Below are 18151 nucleotides of genomic sequence, written 5' to 3' on the forward strand. Positions count from 1 at the left end.
AATCCCCAAGATTTAAAGACATCTCTGTGTCTTTAAATCCCTCCAGGTGACTCCACCACTTCCCAGGGCAACCTGAACCAATGTCTAACCTTTTCCATGAAGAAATTTTTTCCTAATATCCAGTCTAAACCTCCTCCAGTGCAACTTGAGGCTGATTCCTCCTGCCCTATCACTTGCTGCTTGGGAGGAAAGACCAACCCCCACCTTTCTCCTTTTGGGTAGTTTTTCCAGCACTGTTCTGGGAAAGGAATTAATGAGATCACTGATCCATATCAAAGAGACACATATTTGCTAGAGATAGGGCAAGTGATAATATAGCTGAGACTAAGGATGTATGTAGCACTGGGTGTGTTTTTAGCAGCAATATAATCTAAAAAAGTCTAAAAAAGTCTAAAATCTGTAGAAGTTTTAAGATGTTAATAAGTATTTATAGCTAACCAGCTTGTTAAGAAAATATTTCAGTTGAGCTTCAAATATTAGGCTATAAGGAAGTGAGCTCTTGTACTAGAAGGTACAAATCTCATCAAGGATTTGAGTTCAACACTACTGCATAAACAAACCCGATGACTAATTTGATGAAGTAATCAGTAATACAAAGCTACAGAATGACAGGCCTGGCAAGCAGATGTTTTTTACTCTGGGTGAAGTAAATGTCAGCTATGCATGGGCAATGCCTTCTGCAGGACTCCAGGGCCTGCTGTACAATTGCTTACACAGAAAATGACTTAATAGCAATCCTCTTCTTTCTTTCTTTCCACTTTCTGAAGGCAACAAAACAAGCCCTGCAGCCCTTCCCTGGCTCATACAGGATCCCTGCCCAATCCTTGGCTGTTGCAGCATTGCAAAATTTCCTCACAGAACGTTGTGTGCGCTTCCTTCCTCCTTGGTTTTTAAATTTTGGTGGAGGTTTACTTGTTTGGGTTTGTTTTCTTTTAAAATTTCTTTTAAGACAGCCTCCACCCTCCTCTCAGAAATGTTTCTGATGTGGAAACACTGTCAGCAAACCCCAAGAAGGGAACATCTTTTCCCAGCTGTCAGGAAGCACGTGTGAAAGCGCAGCTGTCCGAGGGAGGATGCGGCTGTTTGTGCCTTTTGCTGTTGTGGGAGCTGCTCTGGTCACAAACAGCCCTCAGGAGCCCTGGCTGCTGGTGCTCACCTGCAACCCAATGCTTTTTCTAAGATGCTGCTTCATTTTGTGTGTGGGTAAAGGAGCTGTGAATTTAGCCCTACCTTCTAAAAAACAAAAGCTTGGGTGTCACCAGAATCTCTCATGGTGGGCTGGCTCCCTCGGGATGCTCAGCCTGAGTGTCCAGGGAAGACCAGTGCTGGTCCAAAGCCCTGGTTTCTGTTTGGAAGTGAGGAGTTTGCTCCATCTGGATTGTTTTTCAGGTAGAGCTGGCTATTGCCTTTGGACTAAGAGGATGTTGGTTTTTTCAGCACTTGTACAAAGAGTTTTATATCAGCAGCAAGGTACTGTGTGAGCTTGGAGTTCCCTTTTTATGAGATTTGCAAATTTCCTGCCTGGAATTAATGTGGTTGTACATGCAAGGAGAACTGAATAAACTTGACAAAGAATAATGAGCAGAACATTGCAGAGCAGAAGTCATCCAGCCAAAACAAGTTAAAATATCAGAAAGGGAAATATGTATCACATGGTGCTGTGACAATATTCTGCCTCAAGTGAGCAGGTGGAAGGGAATAAACCAAACTGAGCTGTCATTCACAAGGTCAGTTCTTTAATTTGGGATTGTTTTCTGTAGTAAGAACTTTGTCTGTTCTGTCACAGGCTTCCAAGGAAATTTGTGTGTTTCAGCAGAGTTCTAAGAATTATTATATATAGTTATTCCCAGTCCCAGTTTCTCATCCCAAGAGGTCCTGCAGTCTGGAGGAGCATCTGCTGCAGTGGATGTCTGCAGGAGCTTTGCCAGAAATCACATGGACTGACAGTTCTGTCTGGTGATGAATTAAATCAAGGCTTCTGTTTTGTCTGCAAAAAGGTTTTACTTTCATAGGCAGGTTACTCAATAGTGGATTTTCACACTCCTACTCAAAAAGGCTGTGGGGGCAAGTCTGCTGTTTATTTCAAGTACATGGTGTTTGATTGTGAGAGAATTGTTTTTCTGGAGGACAAATAAGAGAAGAGGAAAGGATCTCTTTTCTATTTAAGGTAGCTTTACATTTCTTCTGGTTATGAATGAGAATTTTGACATAGTGAATGCTTTTCAATTGACTGCAGATTGCAAAGTACATGTCAGCAGGTGAAAGGAACTTTTGGGTACCTGATTTAATCAATCTAGCAGCTCCCAAATCCCCCAAAGATGAAATATTTTTAAATGGTATGTCTGTCCTCCAAATCATCTCCCAGCAATGGAAAAAGAAAAAAAAAATAGAAAAAGATGAAGCACTGCAAACTGGGGTTACTAATGCATTTCTCTTGGGATAAATTCAAACATCACTGCATGAAAAGTATTCCAGACAAATGTTTTCAGGAATTTCTGTAAGAGTGCAGGATAGAGTGCTCTGTTAGCTTAATCACTCAGCTTACTCACAGGTGTAATTTTAACTTTTTTTCTGGCTCCTAACCTCTGATAAAAGTTAAAATCACCTCCCACCACCACCACAATACTTAACATATTTAATGAAAAAATGTTTAAAAAATTTAAAAAGCAACACATATCCCAGGACTGACTATATCTATATTTTCCAGCCTTTTTCAATGTCTGGCTGTGTGTGGGCACCTGCAGCAGATCAGGAGCAAATCACTTCTGCCTCTTGGTTTGCCCAGGCTGCTGAAAGATTTTCTGTCAGCTTGGATCAGCTCATTGAGTCACTACCAACTGAATTTTACTGATGAAAGCAATGTGGAATAATGCTTGTGGAATCATCAAGCAATATTAAAATAATGGTAAGAGAAAGAAAAATCTTTCCAGGATGAAAAATTCCCTCTGCAGCCAGAAGTTACTGACCTCTCCTCTGTCAGTGCTGATGCACTGCTGGATGTTGCTGCAGAGCTTGAGGCTGTTTTCCAGCTGCATCTGGAAATGTTGGATGTTAAGCAAATCCTGGTGCACTGCCAGCAAAGGGCACTGTGTGACAGTGACAGGGTGTGATGTGTGTTTCTGAACTGAGGAACTTGTTCATCCAGCAGTGGACAGCAGCTAAAAATGTCCTTGAGGAGCTGAATCCTTGAGGAGCTGAATCAGTCACACACTACTGGCACACAGAAAGTTCCAGGTGTTCCCACAGACCATGATCACATTGTAATCATCAATTGATCTCACTTTTCTGAAAGAAGGAATTTCTCTTATTTGTCTGAAGGAATTTTTAAGTGTGCTGTGTGTAATACAAGTCAAGACAGATTTCTAGTGCTCCTTCCAGTGTTGTACTGCATAAAACCAAATATAATAATTATTAGCTCCTGTTGTAGTAAAAGTGGTGAAAACCTCAGTGATATTCTGTCATAATCAACCTTCTGGTTCCTTTAGTTGCTTTTCCAGGTTTAATTTATGTTGCCATTTGGAAGAGATGTTGGATATCAACCATCCAATGTTAAATTGAGAAAGGGGGCAGTGAGGGGAGCCCAGTGTGCTTCACTGTCGAGCTCATCTCCCAGCAGATGGTGCCATTGTGAAATGGAATTTATACCCAGACAAACTGGGCCATCCAGAGGTTCTGTAAATTGTAATTTGTGGAACTTCCAGACTTCTCAAAAAAAGTCAATGCTAATTTCTTTAATGTCCTTGTAAGTATTCAAATCCATGGAGAAAAAAATAATTTTTTATTCTTCTCTAGGGAGGTATAAAGAGAGGCTTTTAAAACAAAAATAATTTATGCTAATGTCCAACTTTCAAGAGAAGACAATATGCCCTGAAAATGTATGTAGAAAGAATTTGTTTCATTCCCAGCTCACTAGGGATTTCTAGACTTGTGAAAACAGCAGTGTTGTTATAGTTCTATTATCTGTGAGTATACTGGAACAGAATTGATAAGTAAGCAAAACAGTTCACAGCTGTAAGAAATCAAAGCAGTTAAACAATTCTATGTGTCAGGAATTGAGGGATTAAAAATCAGAGTTGTTCTTGATTTAGTTACTTGTGTTGACTTTAGTGTAGGTAGACATCAATTTCTGAATTTAAAAATTTTATAGAATAAAATTTAGAAAAATGATAAACAGTTGTAGATACACCTCTATAGCAGTGAACTGTATTTAAAATCAGTGAACTTACACATGAAATTATGTGGAGCCTCCATGAGCAGTGACAAGATTTCTGAGCCCAAAAATGTTTAATCAATAAATCAGCCAGTTAGAACTAGAAGGTGACACACATGAAGCCTTCATCTTTTCTGAGAAAGTGAAAGTGCCATCAGGAGTGGACATTTGGGACCAGGGGAGCAAGTCTGGGGGCTGAATTGGTGTGTGAGGTGTGAGATGTGAGATGTGAGATGTGAGATGTGAGATGTGAGATGTCTGTGCTGGAGGTCGGTGCTGTGGCTGCTCTCTGCTGTGAGCACATGGAAACAAACAGCTGCAGCCTGCTGGGAACTCTGAGCTGCCTTTCCTGTCCTAAGGCATTGCCTAAAACCTTTCTATTTGCAGAGGGAAAAAATTGAAAATCTTATTCAGCATTTTCCCTTAGTTAGGGAAATAGGCTTTGCCTCTCAGTTCAGCAAAGCTCTGTTCAGTTGCCAGAGCTGGTGGCTCTTAGGAAATGTCACATGTGAGCAAGTAGCAGAGGATCCAGCCAGCAGAAACAGGGATTGGGAATTCCCAGATGAGGTTTGCTGTGTAAGGGTCCAATTCATTGGCAGTAGATTAAATGTGATGACTCCCATGGGTTTCAAAGGGCATTCAGTCAGATTTTAATGGCTATTCTGGCTGCTTCAGAAGGTGTGTTGCATTTCTGATGTCAGTCTTGCTTTTCCCACAGATATAATAGGGTTTGAATAGAGTTTTTAATATGATGTGAATTAGACTAAATTTGATCTTGTGTAATTCAGAAATATGTATCTTGAGAGATGGAATTCAGATGTCTGTCAGATGCATTTGTGTTACTGGCACAGGTGCTTTAAGTTTGCATCTTTTAGGTCAATGTTGTTTCCAGTTTAAGCATGGAAGATGGCATCAAAATGTTCTTGTCTGTTTGAAATGTTTTTCTCTCAAGTTTCATGTTACTTTGGCCTAAATCCCTGCAGTAGAATTTAATTCTTGGGTTTTGGTCAATAGCAGCTTGATTTTCCTCTCCAAGAGATGTTGAGGCTGTCAGGAATATGACATTTAATCAGCCTGTAGAATCTTGTGAGATGGACTTCATTGGGAGTGACATCTGGCAACAGCCTCTGGTTTTGGCAAGGTTAAACCTTGATCCTGAGCTATTTCATCCTAAGGCTGCCCTTTCCACTTGAACCTGGCTCTGACCTGAGCCCTGCTGGCCCTCTCTGAAGGATATTGGCCCACCCTCACCCTCCTTCCCCCGCTGGGGCTCAGAGGAACCTTTGTCCCATCCGTGGGAAAGACTCTTGTGGTTTTGCTGGGCTTTTTATGTCCTGCTGAATTCTTCTACGGCGAAAGGGGGAAGGGGAAAATCTCCTTCCTTCCTATTTTTTTTTGTTACCAATAGCAAAAGTTGATTTACCTTTGTTCTCCACCTGCCACGTGTCCTCCTACTCTTTTCCTTTACCTGTCCCTGGGGACCGTGGTTGGCAGCTGGCCAAGCCACCAGTCTTTTGTTGGTGGTTGTTTCAAACAGCCTGGACTGAGCAGGACAAACACTATTGCTGGTTACCAGCTTAGTCTTAATTGCTGGGACTATTGTGGCATTCTGTAAAACAGCCAGAGAGGCCTTGCAGCCCATACATTGTTAAAGAGATGAGTGTTTTCCTTCTGTTTCCTTTTGTAAAATTCCACGCTGGTGTGGGTAATACCATCATTGATGTAGACTTACAGCTTTCAAATAGTGGTTTGGGGGGAAAACTACAGCTTTCATTCACCCCAGGAGGAAAGAAAGGGATTTCATATGAACAGTGGAGCTTATGAGAACTGTCTCATTTATGTACTGCTGTCTTTTGTAATTTTGTATTGTTTTATGCAGTGTTTTAACAAGCCTGGAAAATGTTGCTGGAATTAAAGGAAAGCATTGGCTCTGTCCACAGGGGAAAGAACAAAGAGATTTAGAGCTGAGCACTCAGTTTTCAAGAATAACTAAATCACAGTTTGGGGAGTTCTGGGTCACACAACTTGAGAAACTTTCTGTAGAGCTTGGTTTCAACTCACTTTGTCCAGCCTGTAGACTTCAGTCAGTATCAGGGCTGGAGGGAATGGCTTAAGTCTGACTTAAAAGTGGGCTGATAAACTGAGAGGAATATCCTGAACAATGGAGAAGCATCCTCTCTTTCAGATTGTGCCAGTGCTGCTGCAGGTTTCTGCTGAGAATTGGAACTCCATCTGATTCCTGAGGGGTTTAAGGTTTGTGATTGTGTGTCCTTTGTGCTGCATAAATAAGATCTGCATAAAATAAAATCTGGTGCAGATGCATGATTTTGATATATGATGGTAGTATGAGAGATCCACCTGTCAATATTGTAGTCTCACACAACAGTACCTCTGCTTTTTGAGATAATTTGATTTTATTGTGTGAACTACAGTAAAGGTGTAGAGGGGTAATGGAGGTAAAGGGGGAAAATGAATAATTATGTACATCTATTCTCTGAAAGAGTCTTCTATTAGGATGAAGGGAAGTATTTGCTCAAGTATCTGCTGATGTCAAGTAACAAAGGTAATTTCTGTTCCTAAATGGTTAATCATGACTTAAAAATACCCATATTGACAGGAACTGCAGGATAATGTCATTGGAACTTCTTGTTTTTTTAATACACCTTAAGAAATTAAACAAAGCAATGCATTTGGTAGCGCCCTCAGGAAAAGTCCAGTCACTTCCTGAGCAGCAATCTGCCTGGGAGCAGCAGATACATTCTCATTGTTTGCCATTTCCAGTTTCCAGTAATGGGAACGATTACTTGATCCAGCCACTTTCTGCTGAAGATCTGGGAAAACGTACAAATTTTAATGGCAAATTTTTATTTGTTTCCATAAAACAACAAGGGGAAAAAAGCAAAACGTGGTTTTGGTACCTGGAGGCATCACCTCTGATAATGAATATTGTTTGATTTTGGAATTAAAGTGTCTGCTCTTCAGGAACGAGATGTATCTTGTTCTTCTGGTGATTTTCTTGCAGTGTAAGTTTGATAACTGAATCTCTGGGTGGGTACACGTGTTGCTGCTTTCTCTGGGGTTGGCTGAGACTTTTTACAGTTTTGCACCACTGTGTCTCAATCTGTAAGCTTTGAAAATAACATTTCTTCTCTTTTTTTCCCCCCCCCAGGTTCAGAACTTCATGCTCAGGGGAAAGGTAGGGAATGATAGATTTTTGTTGGTTTTTTTATGTAGAAATTTAATATAACTAATTCCTCGGTTGGTATGCATCTATAACAGAGTTTATTTGGATTTGCTGTACAATAGCTCAGTATGAAATTTGGCTATATGAAAATAAAGGGCTTACTTGGTGGTGTTTCTTGGTATAGTGTTTAAATCAGAGATGTGCTACTTATACCTTAATAAAAGTGAAATCTTTCCTAAAGTAATTTGCCTTACTGAGCCACAAAAGAGGTGGCAGAGAAAATTAGCATTTTGTTTTGATATGTAAGAATCCCTCTCATGCCCACAAGGAAGAAGGAAGGATAAAATTTTAGAATATAAGTTAAGGGCACTGTCTCCTGGTCTTGCAAAAAAATTGATCATGTCTGAGCAGAGCCCAGAAATTGTGTTCTGAAAGGAACATGTTTGCTGTTTATGTTATCATGCTGCTGGCTCCCAGCACGTACATTCTGCATGCTTCCTTTTTGCCATCACCTGGGAGAAATGTTTGCTCCTTGCTGTCATGTGGTTTATTCACATGCAAAGAAATTCACAGCTTTTCACTGATTTTATGGCCCAGACTCTCTCTAGCAAGGACCCATTATAAAGAGCTGGGAAGAGTGCAGGACAAGGCACTTTAGATGCAGGAAAGTTTTTCTATCTGAATAGCAATTTCTAATAGAAATCCTGACCAAAATGGGCATAGCCCAGAAATGTGAGTTCTAAAGGAAGAGAAAGTGAATGAACAAATGCATCTTTCCCTATACTTGTTCCTCAAGATGTGAGAACATAAATGTCAGTTATACCAGGAGCCTAACAGTTGTAACATTTAAGCTACAAATTCTTTTTCTTGCTGTGGTTATAAAACCAGAATATATTTCAATGCACATGCATTTCTATACACATATATATATTTATATAAATACTACCACGAGCTTTATTTCTAAAAGCACTTACCAATTTAAATGACAATATTTGTATCAAATGAAATGTAAATTTTAAAATTAATTTTTGTAATTTAAATGTGACAGCTTGAGATAACTGTGTTATATTGGACTAATTTAAAATAAATATAATTTTTCTTTTTTATTTTCTATCAAGTTTTTACTTTCAACAGAGTTGAAATCAAGGCTGAACCGTCTGACAAAGTGAAGAATGGAGCTCCAATGTCAATCATCTGCCATGCTGATATTAGCAAAAATACTCATTTCCAGCTGAAGCACAATTTCACATTTTTTAAGGATGGGAAGCTTGTGTTTATGACCCTATCAGACAAAGAAGATGCACGGTATGAAATACCTGTGGCCAAGTCTTCAGATACAGGAGAATATGAATGCAGGGTGAATGCAGATGGCAAGAGGGGTTTCAGTAAGACCATCTATGTTTGGGTAGCAGGTGAGTGCTCTGTCAGACATGGCAGATGAGATACAGAGAGAGAACAACCTCACAGGGAAGGACTAATAGTGCTTAACAAGGGGATCTTGCGTGTTTTATCCTTGACATCACAATACCTGATGAGAGTTTGGTGCTAATCCCCCATGTTAAGGCACAGAAATGAGCTCAGGACCCCAAGGCTCCAGGCCAGATCAGTGCTAGTCAGGAACACAATCTGTGCCACCATCCCCAGCATCCTCAGCCTCTGTTCCCTAGACTAGAGAAAGAATTATTTGTGAAAGTTGTGCCCAGCCCAATAACCACGATGAGGGGTGGGCAGATTCCTGGAAATGCTGGAAATAACTCACAGGGACGCTCAGGGTGTGAGAGCCAGCCCCAAAGCCAGCATCAGCCATGGGCCACTTTTGTAGGCAATGTTGTCTCAGTCTTGTTCTTTCATCTCTTGTGAGAACAGAGGCCACCTGCATCCATACACTTTCCAGACATGTTCTTGACTGCAGGTGACATTTTCCTCTTGGAAAAGCATCTTGGACAGAATTTGTCAGCACTGAGTAGTTACAGGGTCATCTTTTGGTTCTTGCAAACTATTTGCATCTGTTAATCAGTATAAATCGTTCCCACAGTCATCAGAGGTGCTGGTTATTACAGGATTATGCAAAGTTCTGTTTCTTTTCTTGTTTTCTATTGTAAGGAATGACCAAGCCAATCCTGACTGCTGACAGAAAAGAAGTTTCAGAGGGTGAAATTGTGAAATTACGTTGTGAGCTGCCAGAAGAAGTACCTCCTTTAGAGTTCTTTTTCCGGAAGATGAAGACAAATTCAGAGCCTATAGAAAAACGTGTACCTGAACAAAACCAAAATTTCTCTGAAATGGAATATTATGTTCAAGCAGGAGATAATATTTTACAATTTGATTGCTTTGGCAAGAGACAGGTAAAATCTGGATGGGAAAGTTCCCAATACAGCAACAAAACACTTGTTACAGTCAAGGGTAAGTTGTTTTAACTTTTCTTTTTACATTTCTTTGCTAGCCATAGATAAAAACTGGATCACATATTTATATGTATATCGATCTATCTGTATGTTTATGTCTATTCTCTTGCAGAACCATTTATAAAGCCCACTCTGATCACCAGGCCCTCCAATAACATTACAGAAGGAGACCAAATAGAATTTGAATGCTCAACCGTGGCAGCTCAAATGCATGGCATTGAAATCATCTTCCAGAAAAACAGAACAATACTGAACAGTGTACGAGATAAGAAATTTCTGAAATACTCCACATTAGCCACTCAGGAGGACAGTGGTGAATACCTGTGTAAGGTGGAGCAAGGAGCAGTGTCTAAAACCACCAAAAGGAATGTCTTTGTGTCAGGTAAAACCTCTGTTCATCTTGGATTTTACTCAAAGTATTAATATTTAAATTTGGCAGAACTCAGGATCCAAGTGTAACCTCCAGATCCAAGTTAAGTTAAAGGCTAGTTAGATTTTAGTTTCTGATTTTTGCCCACCTATACTTCCCAACTAAAATAATATCCTCAAACAACCTGTGAAAATTGGTTTCAAGCAAATGCTAAGTTTCTGTTTTCCCTGAAAATACAATAATATTAAAATAACACAATTGTTTTGTTCCCAAATTATAAACTATCAGTATGTCCTTCATTCTGTATACTTTGAGATAAGTAGTCACATTCTTCCAGGTTTATTTTGAATGAATCAGCTCTCTTTTTATCTTGCAGAATTATTCCCCAAGCCAACACTGTCTGCTTCTATGACTCAGTTAGATGAAAATAAAGATTTAATTTTGAACTGCAGCATTAATGGTTTACGGAGAGCCAACTTCTCTATCCTACGGAAAAGTTCCAGTGGAGACATCCTGTTGAAAAAATCTAGAATCTTAGCAATTAAAGTGAATGTGAATGACACTGGATCTTACACCTGCAAAGCTGAAGTAAGGGGAATAGTCAAGGAGAGCAAACCTGTAAGGATAAGTGTTTATGGTGAGTTGACACAGAGGCTTAGAACCGCCAGGGTGGGGGAAGGATCTAAACCAGAAGTTCATAAATAAGGACATCTCTTTACAGAATCAGTCTCCAGTCCATGAACTAGCAGGGTGTCTGTTCTTACAACATGAATTTCTGTGGGATGTGCTTTAGCTGCAGAGGGTTTGGTGTATTGTGATATAATCAAGTCATACTTTCCAGGGCTGGCCCTCGGAGAAGGGTGTTGGAATGGCTCCCTGCTGGTGCCTGGTTCTGCTGGGGACCAGGCAAACTCCATTCAGGAATGTTCTGCAAAACTTTCACTTTGATCTGAAGCTCTGTCAGTGCCTGCCTTGAATCCCTGCCCCTCCAGGCAGAAAGGCAGGAGAGCCAGAGCTCATCTGGTTGGCCCTGCTCTAGAAAAGGCAAGGGCTCCCTGCTGTAAGCACAGCCCCTCCCCAGCTCAGAATCCTCCAGTGCCCTTCCCTCTCATGGAGCAGGCACAGTGCTTCTCCAGCCTGTCCAAGGCATGAACTGGATTGTTCACTGTGCTGCTGGAGCAGGGCCCTGAGGAGGAGCTGTGCAATGTCTCTCAGGTCATACAGGGAGCAGATTTGTTCCTTGGGTCAGAAGTACTTTTGGGGTTTGGATGATCCACAGCTGTGTCACTGATCCTTTCCTTGTTTTGCTTTATATTGTCTCTATATGCTGCTGTATTCAAAGTCACATATGTTCTAATATCTGTGCTATTGATTTGTTCAAGTCCCCCCATTTCCATTCTCTTGATGAGGAAGAGCTTCCCAATATTGACTGTGTCTGCAAACTAGCTAAATATTGTATATTTATGTTTTCTGCAAAATAATGTTGTGTCTTTTGGCCTTATGCAGTGTCATTTGAAACATTTTTTTTTATTCACCTTTTAGCTCCAGTCTCCAAGCCAACTCTTTCTGTTGTCAGTGGCTCACCAGAGGTGGTATTAGGGAAGCCTCTACAATTAATCTGCCATTCAGTGATGGGAACACCACCAATAACATTCACATTCTACAAAGGGAATGAAATTAAGAAAAATGTAACTAATGACACATATGCTACATTTTTGGATGAAGATATTGGACTAAATGACAATGGAGGATACAAATGTGATGCTAGAAACAATCACTCCAGTGGTGTGAAAACTAGCAATATTCTAAATGTCACAGTGATAGGTAAGTCTGTTTAATTCTTCTTGTTCTTGTCTAATGGAATATTTAGAGTTTTGAAACTGTAGCAGCAAGTGGTGGGCTAAGAAAAATGGATGTGAAATGTTTGCAAGTTCCTGCTCACTTGAGTTAAAATAGTTGCCTATCACAGCATAGTAGTCCAGGGCTAGAGTAGAAGTCAATTCTTGATCTTTGAAAAAGAAGAGCTAATTTCCCTCCACCAAGGAGTTTTCAGCTTTGCATCGTAGTTTAAACCCAAATTGTGTTGGTCTTAATAAAATCAATTTGTGGTTAATAGGCTGTTTTCCGAGTTTTGACACTGAGTTATGTATGACTGGAACAGATAAATGCAAAATTGTTACATTTCTTTTGAGTCAGTTGGATTATTGCACACTCTCCACAGGGCTTTTGAATACAGTATTTGCATTCACCCAAACTGCAGCACCTTAGGACTCACCTTAAATTCATCAGTTCCACTGTTTACTAACAGTAGAGAGAAGCTGAATGATAAAACTCTGAAGAGTTTTACCTAGGGAGATTTAAAGTCAAGCTATTTTGAAATAACAAGGTACAAATAAACACAAAGCATAATTTTAGTCCATTAACAAGTGGGTATTTCTTTGCTGGAACTGGTGCATCCCAGGTGTCAGAGCTGTGGTTTGGGATATATTGTGACACTGATTAGAAGTTCTGAAGAGAAGGTCATTGTTGGGAGCCTTGTTAGCCAGTCTGCCACAGTCCATCACTGGTGAGGTGGTGACTTCAAATTCTCTGTATTCTGTCCTTTCTGTCTGTACCAGATGTGGAGGAGGACTTGTGTTCTCCAGAGCAATTCCCTCTGGCAGGGGCTCAGTCATAGTAACCCATGTCTTATATCTAAATCTGCTTCCTAATACAAACACAGCTTCCATGACCACCATCTTTTCATGTCAAATCTGGTTTCCTTCCTCTGCTCCTGTACCAGTGTTGCCTTAATGATTCCTTCTCTACATCTGCCTTGTGTTATCCATAGCTCTTCCCCAAACACATTTATCATATTTCCAGAGAATTTTTCTTTGGGAATTTTAGCAAAACACGTTTCATGTCCCAAACATTTTGCAGAGCTGCTGACATTCTGCATGTCTTGCATCACACAATGTGTGTCCATTTTTTCTCCCTGTAGTTACCAAGGCTGAGCTCATCTGCTAGTTCTGTGTCTGCTCATGTGCTTCATTTGTAAACCAGCAGACTTAAAAACTATGGTTTGGCTATGCATGTTTCTTACAACTTCTTCTAATGCAAACTAACTTCTCTCCTTGTGTGTGCTGCATTCTGTAACCATTGAAATTTGGGATTTGCTGATGCTTTTGGAGAACTTGATCCGTTATCTCCTGACACCCTCTATTGGATATTAAAAGTTGCAAGAACACACTTACCACAGAGTTAGCATAAATCAGCATAACTCTACATAACTATGAAAGCAGAACTGCACAAATTGCACCATAATTATTTAAACAATGGAACTGCTGAGTGTATTATTTCTGGAAACGAAATCATTTGTAGGCTGGGGCCAGAGGGGCATCCAAAGGATTTTAAGGAAAGAAACTGACTGACCTCTCTGGAATGAATATAATTTTTTCCTGTGTCTGCTTTGTTTCTTTATCATGCCCTCTCTATTTCTGGATCTATAAAAATATTTACTAGAGGATGCTGTCTGGCAGAGAGTGTTCAGAAAGATTAATACTGTGCATTCAGTCTCTGTTTAACTAAGCATTAAAGCAAGCATTTCTACAGTACAATATTTTGTCATCAAAGTTATTTCTGATAGTGCTAATATTTGTTTTCTTTGTGCCTTCCTCTGTAGTACCAATCAGGGATGCCAGTTTGGGCAGTGTTCCCTATGGAGAAGTAGAAGTTGGCAGTGATACTGCTTTCCTCTGCTCTGTGAAGGAAGGATCTTGGCCAATTGACTTCAAGTTTTTTAAAAAAACTGATCATGAAGTTCTTCTACATGAAGTAAGGGAATATTCAGACAGAACCATTTGGCACAAGAAAACAATGAAGAGGAAGGACACAGGGACCTATTATTGCATGGCTTCGAACCGAGCCAGCGTGAACGTGAGGAGCCGTCCGATAACCATCAGTGGTGAGCTCATTAATTCTGTCACCTTTACAGGTGAGGCCATCTGGTTTGAGATGTTCCTCAGTGTAAAAAGGTGAGGCCATCTGATTTGAGATGTTCCTCAGTGTAACTCCCTTACTGGAGTGGTTAATGCCACCTTACTGGTGGTGTCAGAAGTTAAACAGAGAGATGTCTTTATAAATGGAGACTGTCCAGCTTACATAGAAAAATTAAGGGGATGCCCAAAAGCCAAAGGGGCAAGATGCAAACTAAAATCAAGCTGTTGATCACAAGCTTGAGCTTTTGGCCACAAAGGAGAGGCTCACTAGAGAGCTGGGCACACAAGTCTCTTCCAAGATCTTCCCCACTGTGTAAGAAGGCTGATGTGTAGCAAAATGAAAGGTCAGGAGCTACAGAATTTGGTAGTGTTGACCTGTCACTAACTACTCTCTTAAAATGTTTTTCTTATTTGCAGTCATCTTAGCAGCTTGGCAGAAAGGAGTCATTGCTGCATTTGTCCTGACAGCCATGGCCGGAGCAGGAGCAGTCGCTTTGTGGTGGTTTTTGCGTAAGAAGAAAAAGGGTAATGAATGGTTCCCCTCTCTTTGTTTGGGGACAAATGTATTACAGTTAAACTTGCATTTGTCTCAGCAGCAAAGGCTTGTGGGGGTGTGGCTTCAGAGATGACTAAACACAATTAAAAGAATCTACTTAGAAATGCAAGGTGACTCAAATTAGGCTGCAAATGTGCTGAAGCTTTCCAAGCATATTGGGCAAAGCATGTAACTAATAGCGCTGGGCAGGCCCTGGGGAAGCAAAGGTTATAAAATACAGGCCAGAATTACACTGCTCCCATACAGTCCTAGGTCTGAAGTTCAGCCTCAGGCAATGTAGAGGCAGAGGAGGTTTCTGATCCCTTATAGAGCTATAAAAATTTGATTTTGGGTCCCAACTCAGGTGTAATTGAGCTACCTCTCTAGTCCTCATGAAGCAAACTTAGATTATTAGTTTATGGGATTAGGTTTTTCCTTCCACTCTGTAATACAATTTCATTGAGGCATTTGTCCTTTATCGTTAAGGTATTTTTTTTAGGTCTTTTTATTTCAGAAAATAAGTAGATCTGATTTATCCTGTGATACACTGTACATAGCAAATTATTTGGGAAAATTTGGAGAATTTGGATGTCCCAGATTGCTTAAATTGGCTTGGTTAAAATCTGGGGCTTGGGATCTAGGGTTTTCCATGAAAAAGAGATTTAAGGGACATGGGAGATAAACAGGATAAAAGACATGAGGTAATTAATTTTGTGATAGCCAGGAGAAACTACTCTGACAGGAGTGGACAATCACTATATTTTTGTTTTTAATTTTTACTTTTAAATTCTTTACTTGTACAACCTATTAATAGAAGTTTTGTTTTTCTCTGTCAAGCTAAAGGACCATCCATGGAGATGTCTGGGTAAGATGCCTTCCTGTCTGGGTTTCGGCTGGGATAGAGTTAATTTTCTTCTTAATTGCTGGTACAGTGCTGTGTTTTGCATTTAGTGTGAGAATGATGTTGATAACACTGCTGTTCAGTTAAGGAGTGCTTACACTAAGTCAAGGACTTTTCAGTTTCCCATGCTGTGCCAGTGAGCAGGGGCACAAGAAGCCAGGCAGGATCGTGGCCTGGACAGTTGACTCAACCAGTCAAAGGGATCTTCCACACCACAGTGTCATTCCCAGTAGAAAAACTGGGGGGGAGTTGTCTGGGAGGCACTGGTCAGTGCTCAGGGCTGGGCTGGGCATCAGTCAGCAGGTGCTGAGCTATTGTGTTGAGCATCACTTGTTTTTCCTGAGTTTTACTCCTCTCTCTCTCTCCCCTTCTATTATTATTATTATTACTACTATTATTATTACTATTATTATTTTTATTATTATTATATTTTACTTTATTTCAATCATTAAACTGTTCTTATCTCAACTGTTCTTACCTGGGTTTTACCTTTTTCCAATCCTTCTCCTTGTCCCACTGGGAGTGGGGTGGGTGAGGGAGGGTGCTTAGTTACCAGCTGGGGTTAAACCACAACAGCCCTTTTTGGCACCCAGTGTGGGACTCGAAGTTAGCAACAGATCTGACCAGTGCAGGTTGAAACAAGTTTGTTACAAGCATTCCTTGTGGTTTCATAGCCACCGAGTTGATTTGTTTGCTCTCAGAGCTGTGTTCTCCAACAACTACTGCACCCTGTCGTGTTTGTTGCCATCGGGGCAGGGCTGAGGGTATTGTTCTAACTCACCTGGTCGGGTCTCAGCGCTGCCATCACCTGTGAGTGGAGAGACACCTGTTGGGAATTATCCACAATTACATCTTTTACCCGACTCCTCGGACAACCAGCCTGTGGAGGAGAGACATCTTCCCACAGCCTCCCTTTCTTCTCCAGCCTACTTACCAGAGCATTTGAGAATTAGGAAAATTTTGAATACACTTGGGATATTGGAACCTCCTATTGGTAGGAACCAGCAAGTGGCTGAATGTGGTTCAGCTCTTGTTTAGGGTCAAAAATTTATTTGCAGCTATTCCAACCCCCATGACAGGCACAGTGGGCACCCAAACTCCAGTAATCACAGACACTGTGATTGCTCACCCCAGGGATGGGTAATGCAGCTGAACCAGAGGACCAACCCCTGTCTGTAGCAGTTGCCCCTCAAAAAAGGAAGAGAAATGCCCAGGAAAAATGGCTTGTTTAGGAAATAGGGACAAAGCAGGGTCATAACAGGAACAGGAGGAAGAGGCAGAACAAGAGGCACCTGATCTCTATCCCTGAGTGAGCTGCGGGTGAGCTGCAAAAGGATTTCAGCCGTCATCCAGGTGAGCATGTTATCACCTGGATGCTCAGATGCTGGGATAATGGGGCTGCTGGTGTGGAATTAGGGAGTAGGGAAGCCAAGCAGCTGTGATCATTTTCTAGGGAAGGATGAATTGACAAGGTGATGGGAAGAGTAACACAAGTCCTCAGCCTTTAGAAGCAGGTCTTGTCAAGGAAAGGTATTTCTTCAAGGAAGATGTTCTGTTTCACCCAGGGAAGTGGACCACAGTGGAGGGAGGTACTCAGTACAGCAGGGAACTAGCCATGCTTAGAGGTAGATAATTTATTATGACCCAAACAACACATGGTCACTCCCAGATCCAGATGAAGCCCAGTGTGCACACACCAAGTATCAGAACTGTGTACACCAGAGCACCATCATCGTACACCAGCTCACGGGCAGTGGCTCCCCAACTCTAGCAGTACACAGAAAAATCTCTTCCTCCCTTGTCCCTGCTGTGGGGAAACCAGCTGAGCAGCTGAAAGAGGATCTAGATTGTACTCCCCACATGCACAGTCTGGAATCTCAGCTGGTATCAGAAAGTGTCCTTGCTCAAGGGAGCATATTGAGGGGACACACCAGGGGAGACCCTGGCTTTTCCTTCAGGCTTACAGAGACAACATGAGGAAGTGGGATAGAAATTCCACTCCAGGCCTCCATGAATTGCAAGGAAGAATAATCACAAGAGGGGGTTCTTCCAGTAAAGCTGCTGCTGCAGGGGGCAGTTCCTCAGACAGAGCGGAAGGGCTGATCTTATTCCTGATCCTGATCCTGAAAGGAATTCTACTCCATTTTCACAAGAAGCAAGTTGCATAAACCTATGAGCAAGACTAGAGGGGCTCTGCCTCCAGCCTTGTTCACTGGACTGTGTGGATCACGTGGCCCATCACGTCAGCCCCCCAGGAGTATAAGGCTGCAGCAGATACGGGTGCACGGTGTTCCCTGATGTTATCAGGCTGTGAAGGGACAGAACCCACTTGTGTTTCTGGAGGGGGATTCCAAGAGCTGACTGCTGGAGGCTGAAATCAGCCTGACTGGGAATCAGAAGCCCCCACTGGGACCAGCCCAGAGGTTCTAAGAGCATAGACTATCTCAGGAGTGGGTACTTCAAGGACCCAGAAGAATCCTGGTGGGCTTTCAGTGTAGCAGCCTTGCAGATGGAGGAAATGAAGCAGCTGCCTGGTCCCACCTCTTGGAAGCCCTTTCTGTTGCAGGGT

The 18151-nt window shown here is 41.4% G+C and overlaps 1 protein-coding gene across 8 annotated transcripts in view; it reads left to right on the forward strand.

The window, feature by feature from the left end:
• The first annotated feature begins 6961 nt into the window (after positions 1 to 6961).
• PECAM1 (platelet and endothelial cell adhesion molecule 1) overlaps positions 6962 to 18151 on the forward strand; it is a 31653-nt gene continuing 20463 nt past the window's right edge. For all 8 annotated transcript variants that reach the window (XM_084218496.1, XM_084218497.1, XM_084218498.1 and 5 more), the window contains exons 1-10: positions 6962 to 7233; positions 7380 to 7406; positions 8513 to 8806; positions 9498 to 9797; positions 9912 to 10181; positions 10546 to 10806; positions 11712 to 11993; positions 13831 to 14112; positions 14564 to 14671; positions 15519 to 15546. In XM_084218496.1, coding sequence (XP_084074622.1) covers positions 7200 to 7233; positions 7380 to 7406; positions 8513 to 8806; positions 9498 to 9797; positions 9912 to 10181; positions 10546 to 10806; positions 11712 to 11993; positions 13831 to 14112; positions 14564 to 14671; positions 15519 to 15546 — 1886 coding nt within the window. In that variant the 5' untranslated portion in view covers positions 6962 to 7199. The remainder of the gene's footprint in view (positions 7234 to 7379; positions 7407 to 8512; positions 8807 to 9497; positions 9798 to 9911; positions 10182 to 10545; positions 10807 to 11711; positions 11994 to 13830; positions 14113 to 14563; positions 14672 to 15518; positions 15547 to 18151) is intronic.

This window comes from Fringilla coelebs (assembly GCF_963513975.1).
Source record: "Fringilla coelebs genome assembly, chromosome: 19".
NCBI lineage: Eukaryota > Metazoa > Chordata > Aves > Passeriformes > Fringillidae > Fringilla > Fringilla coelebs.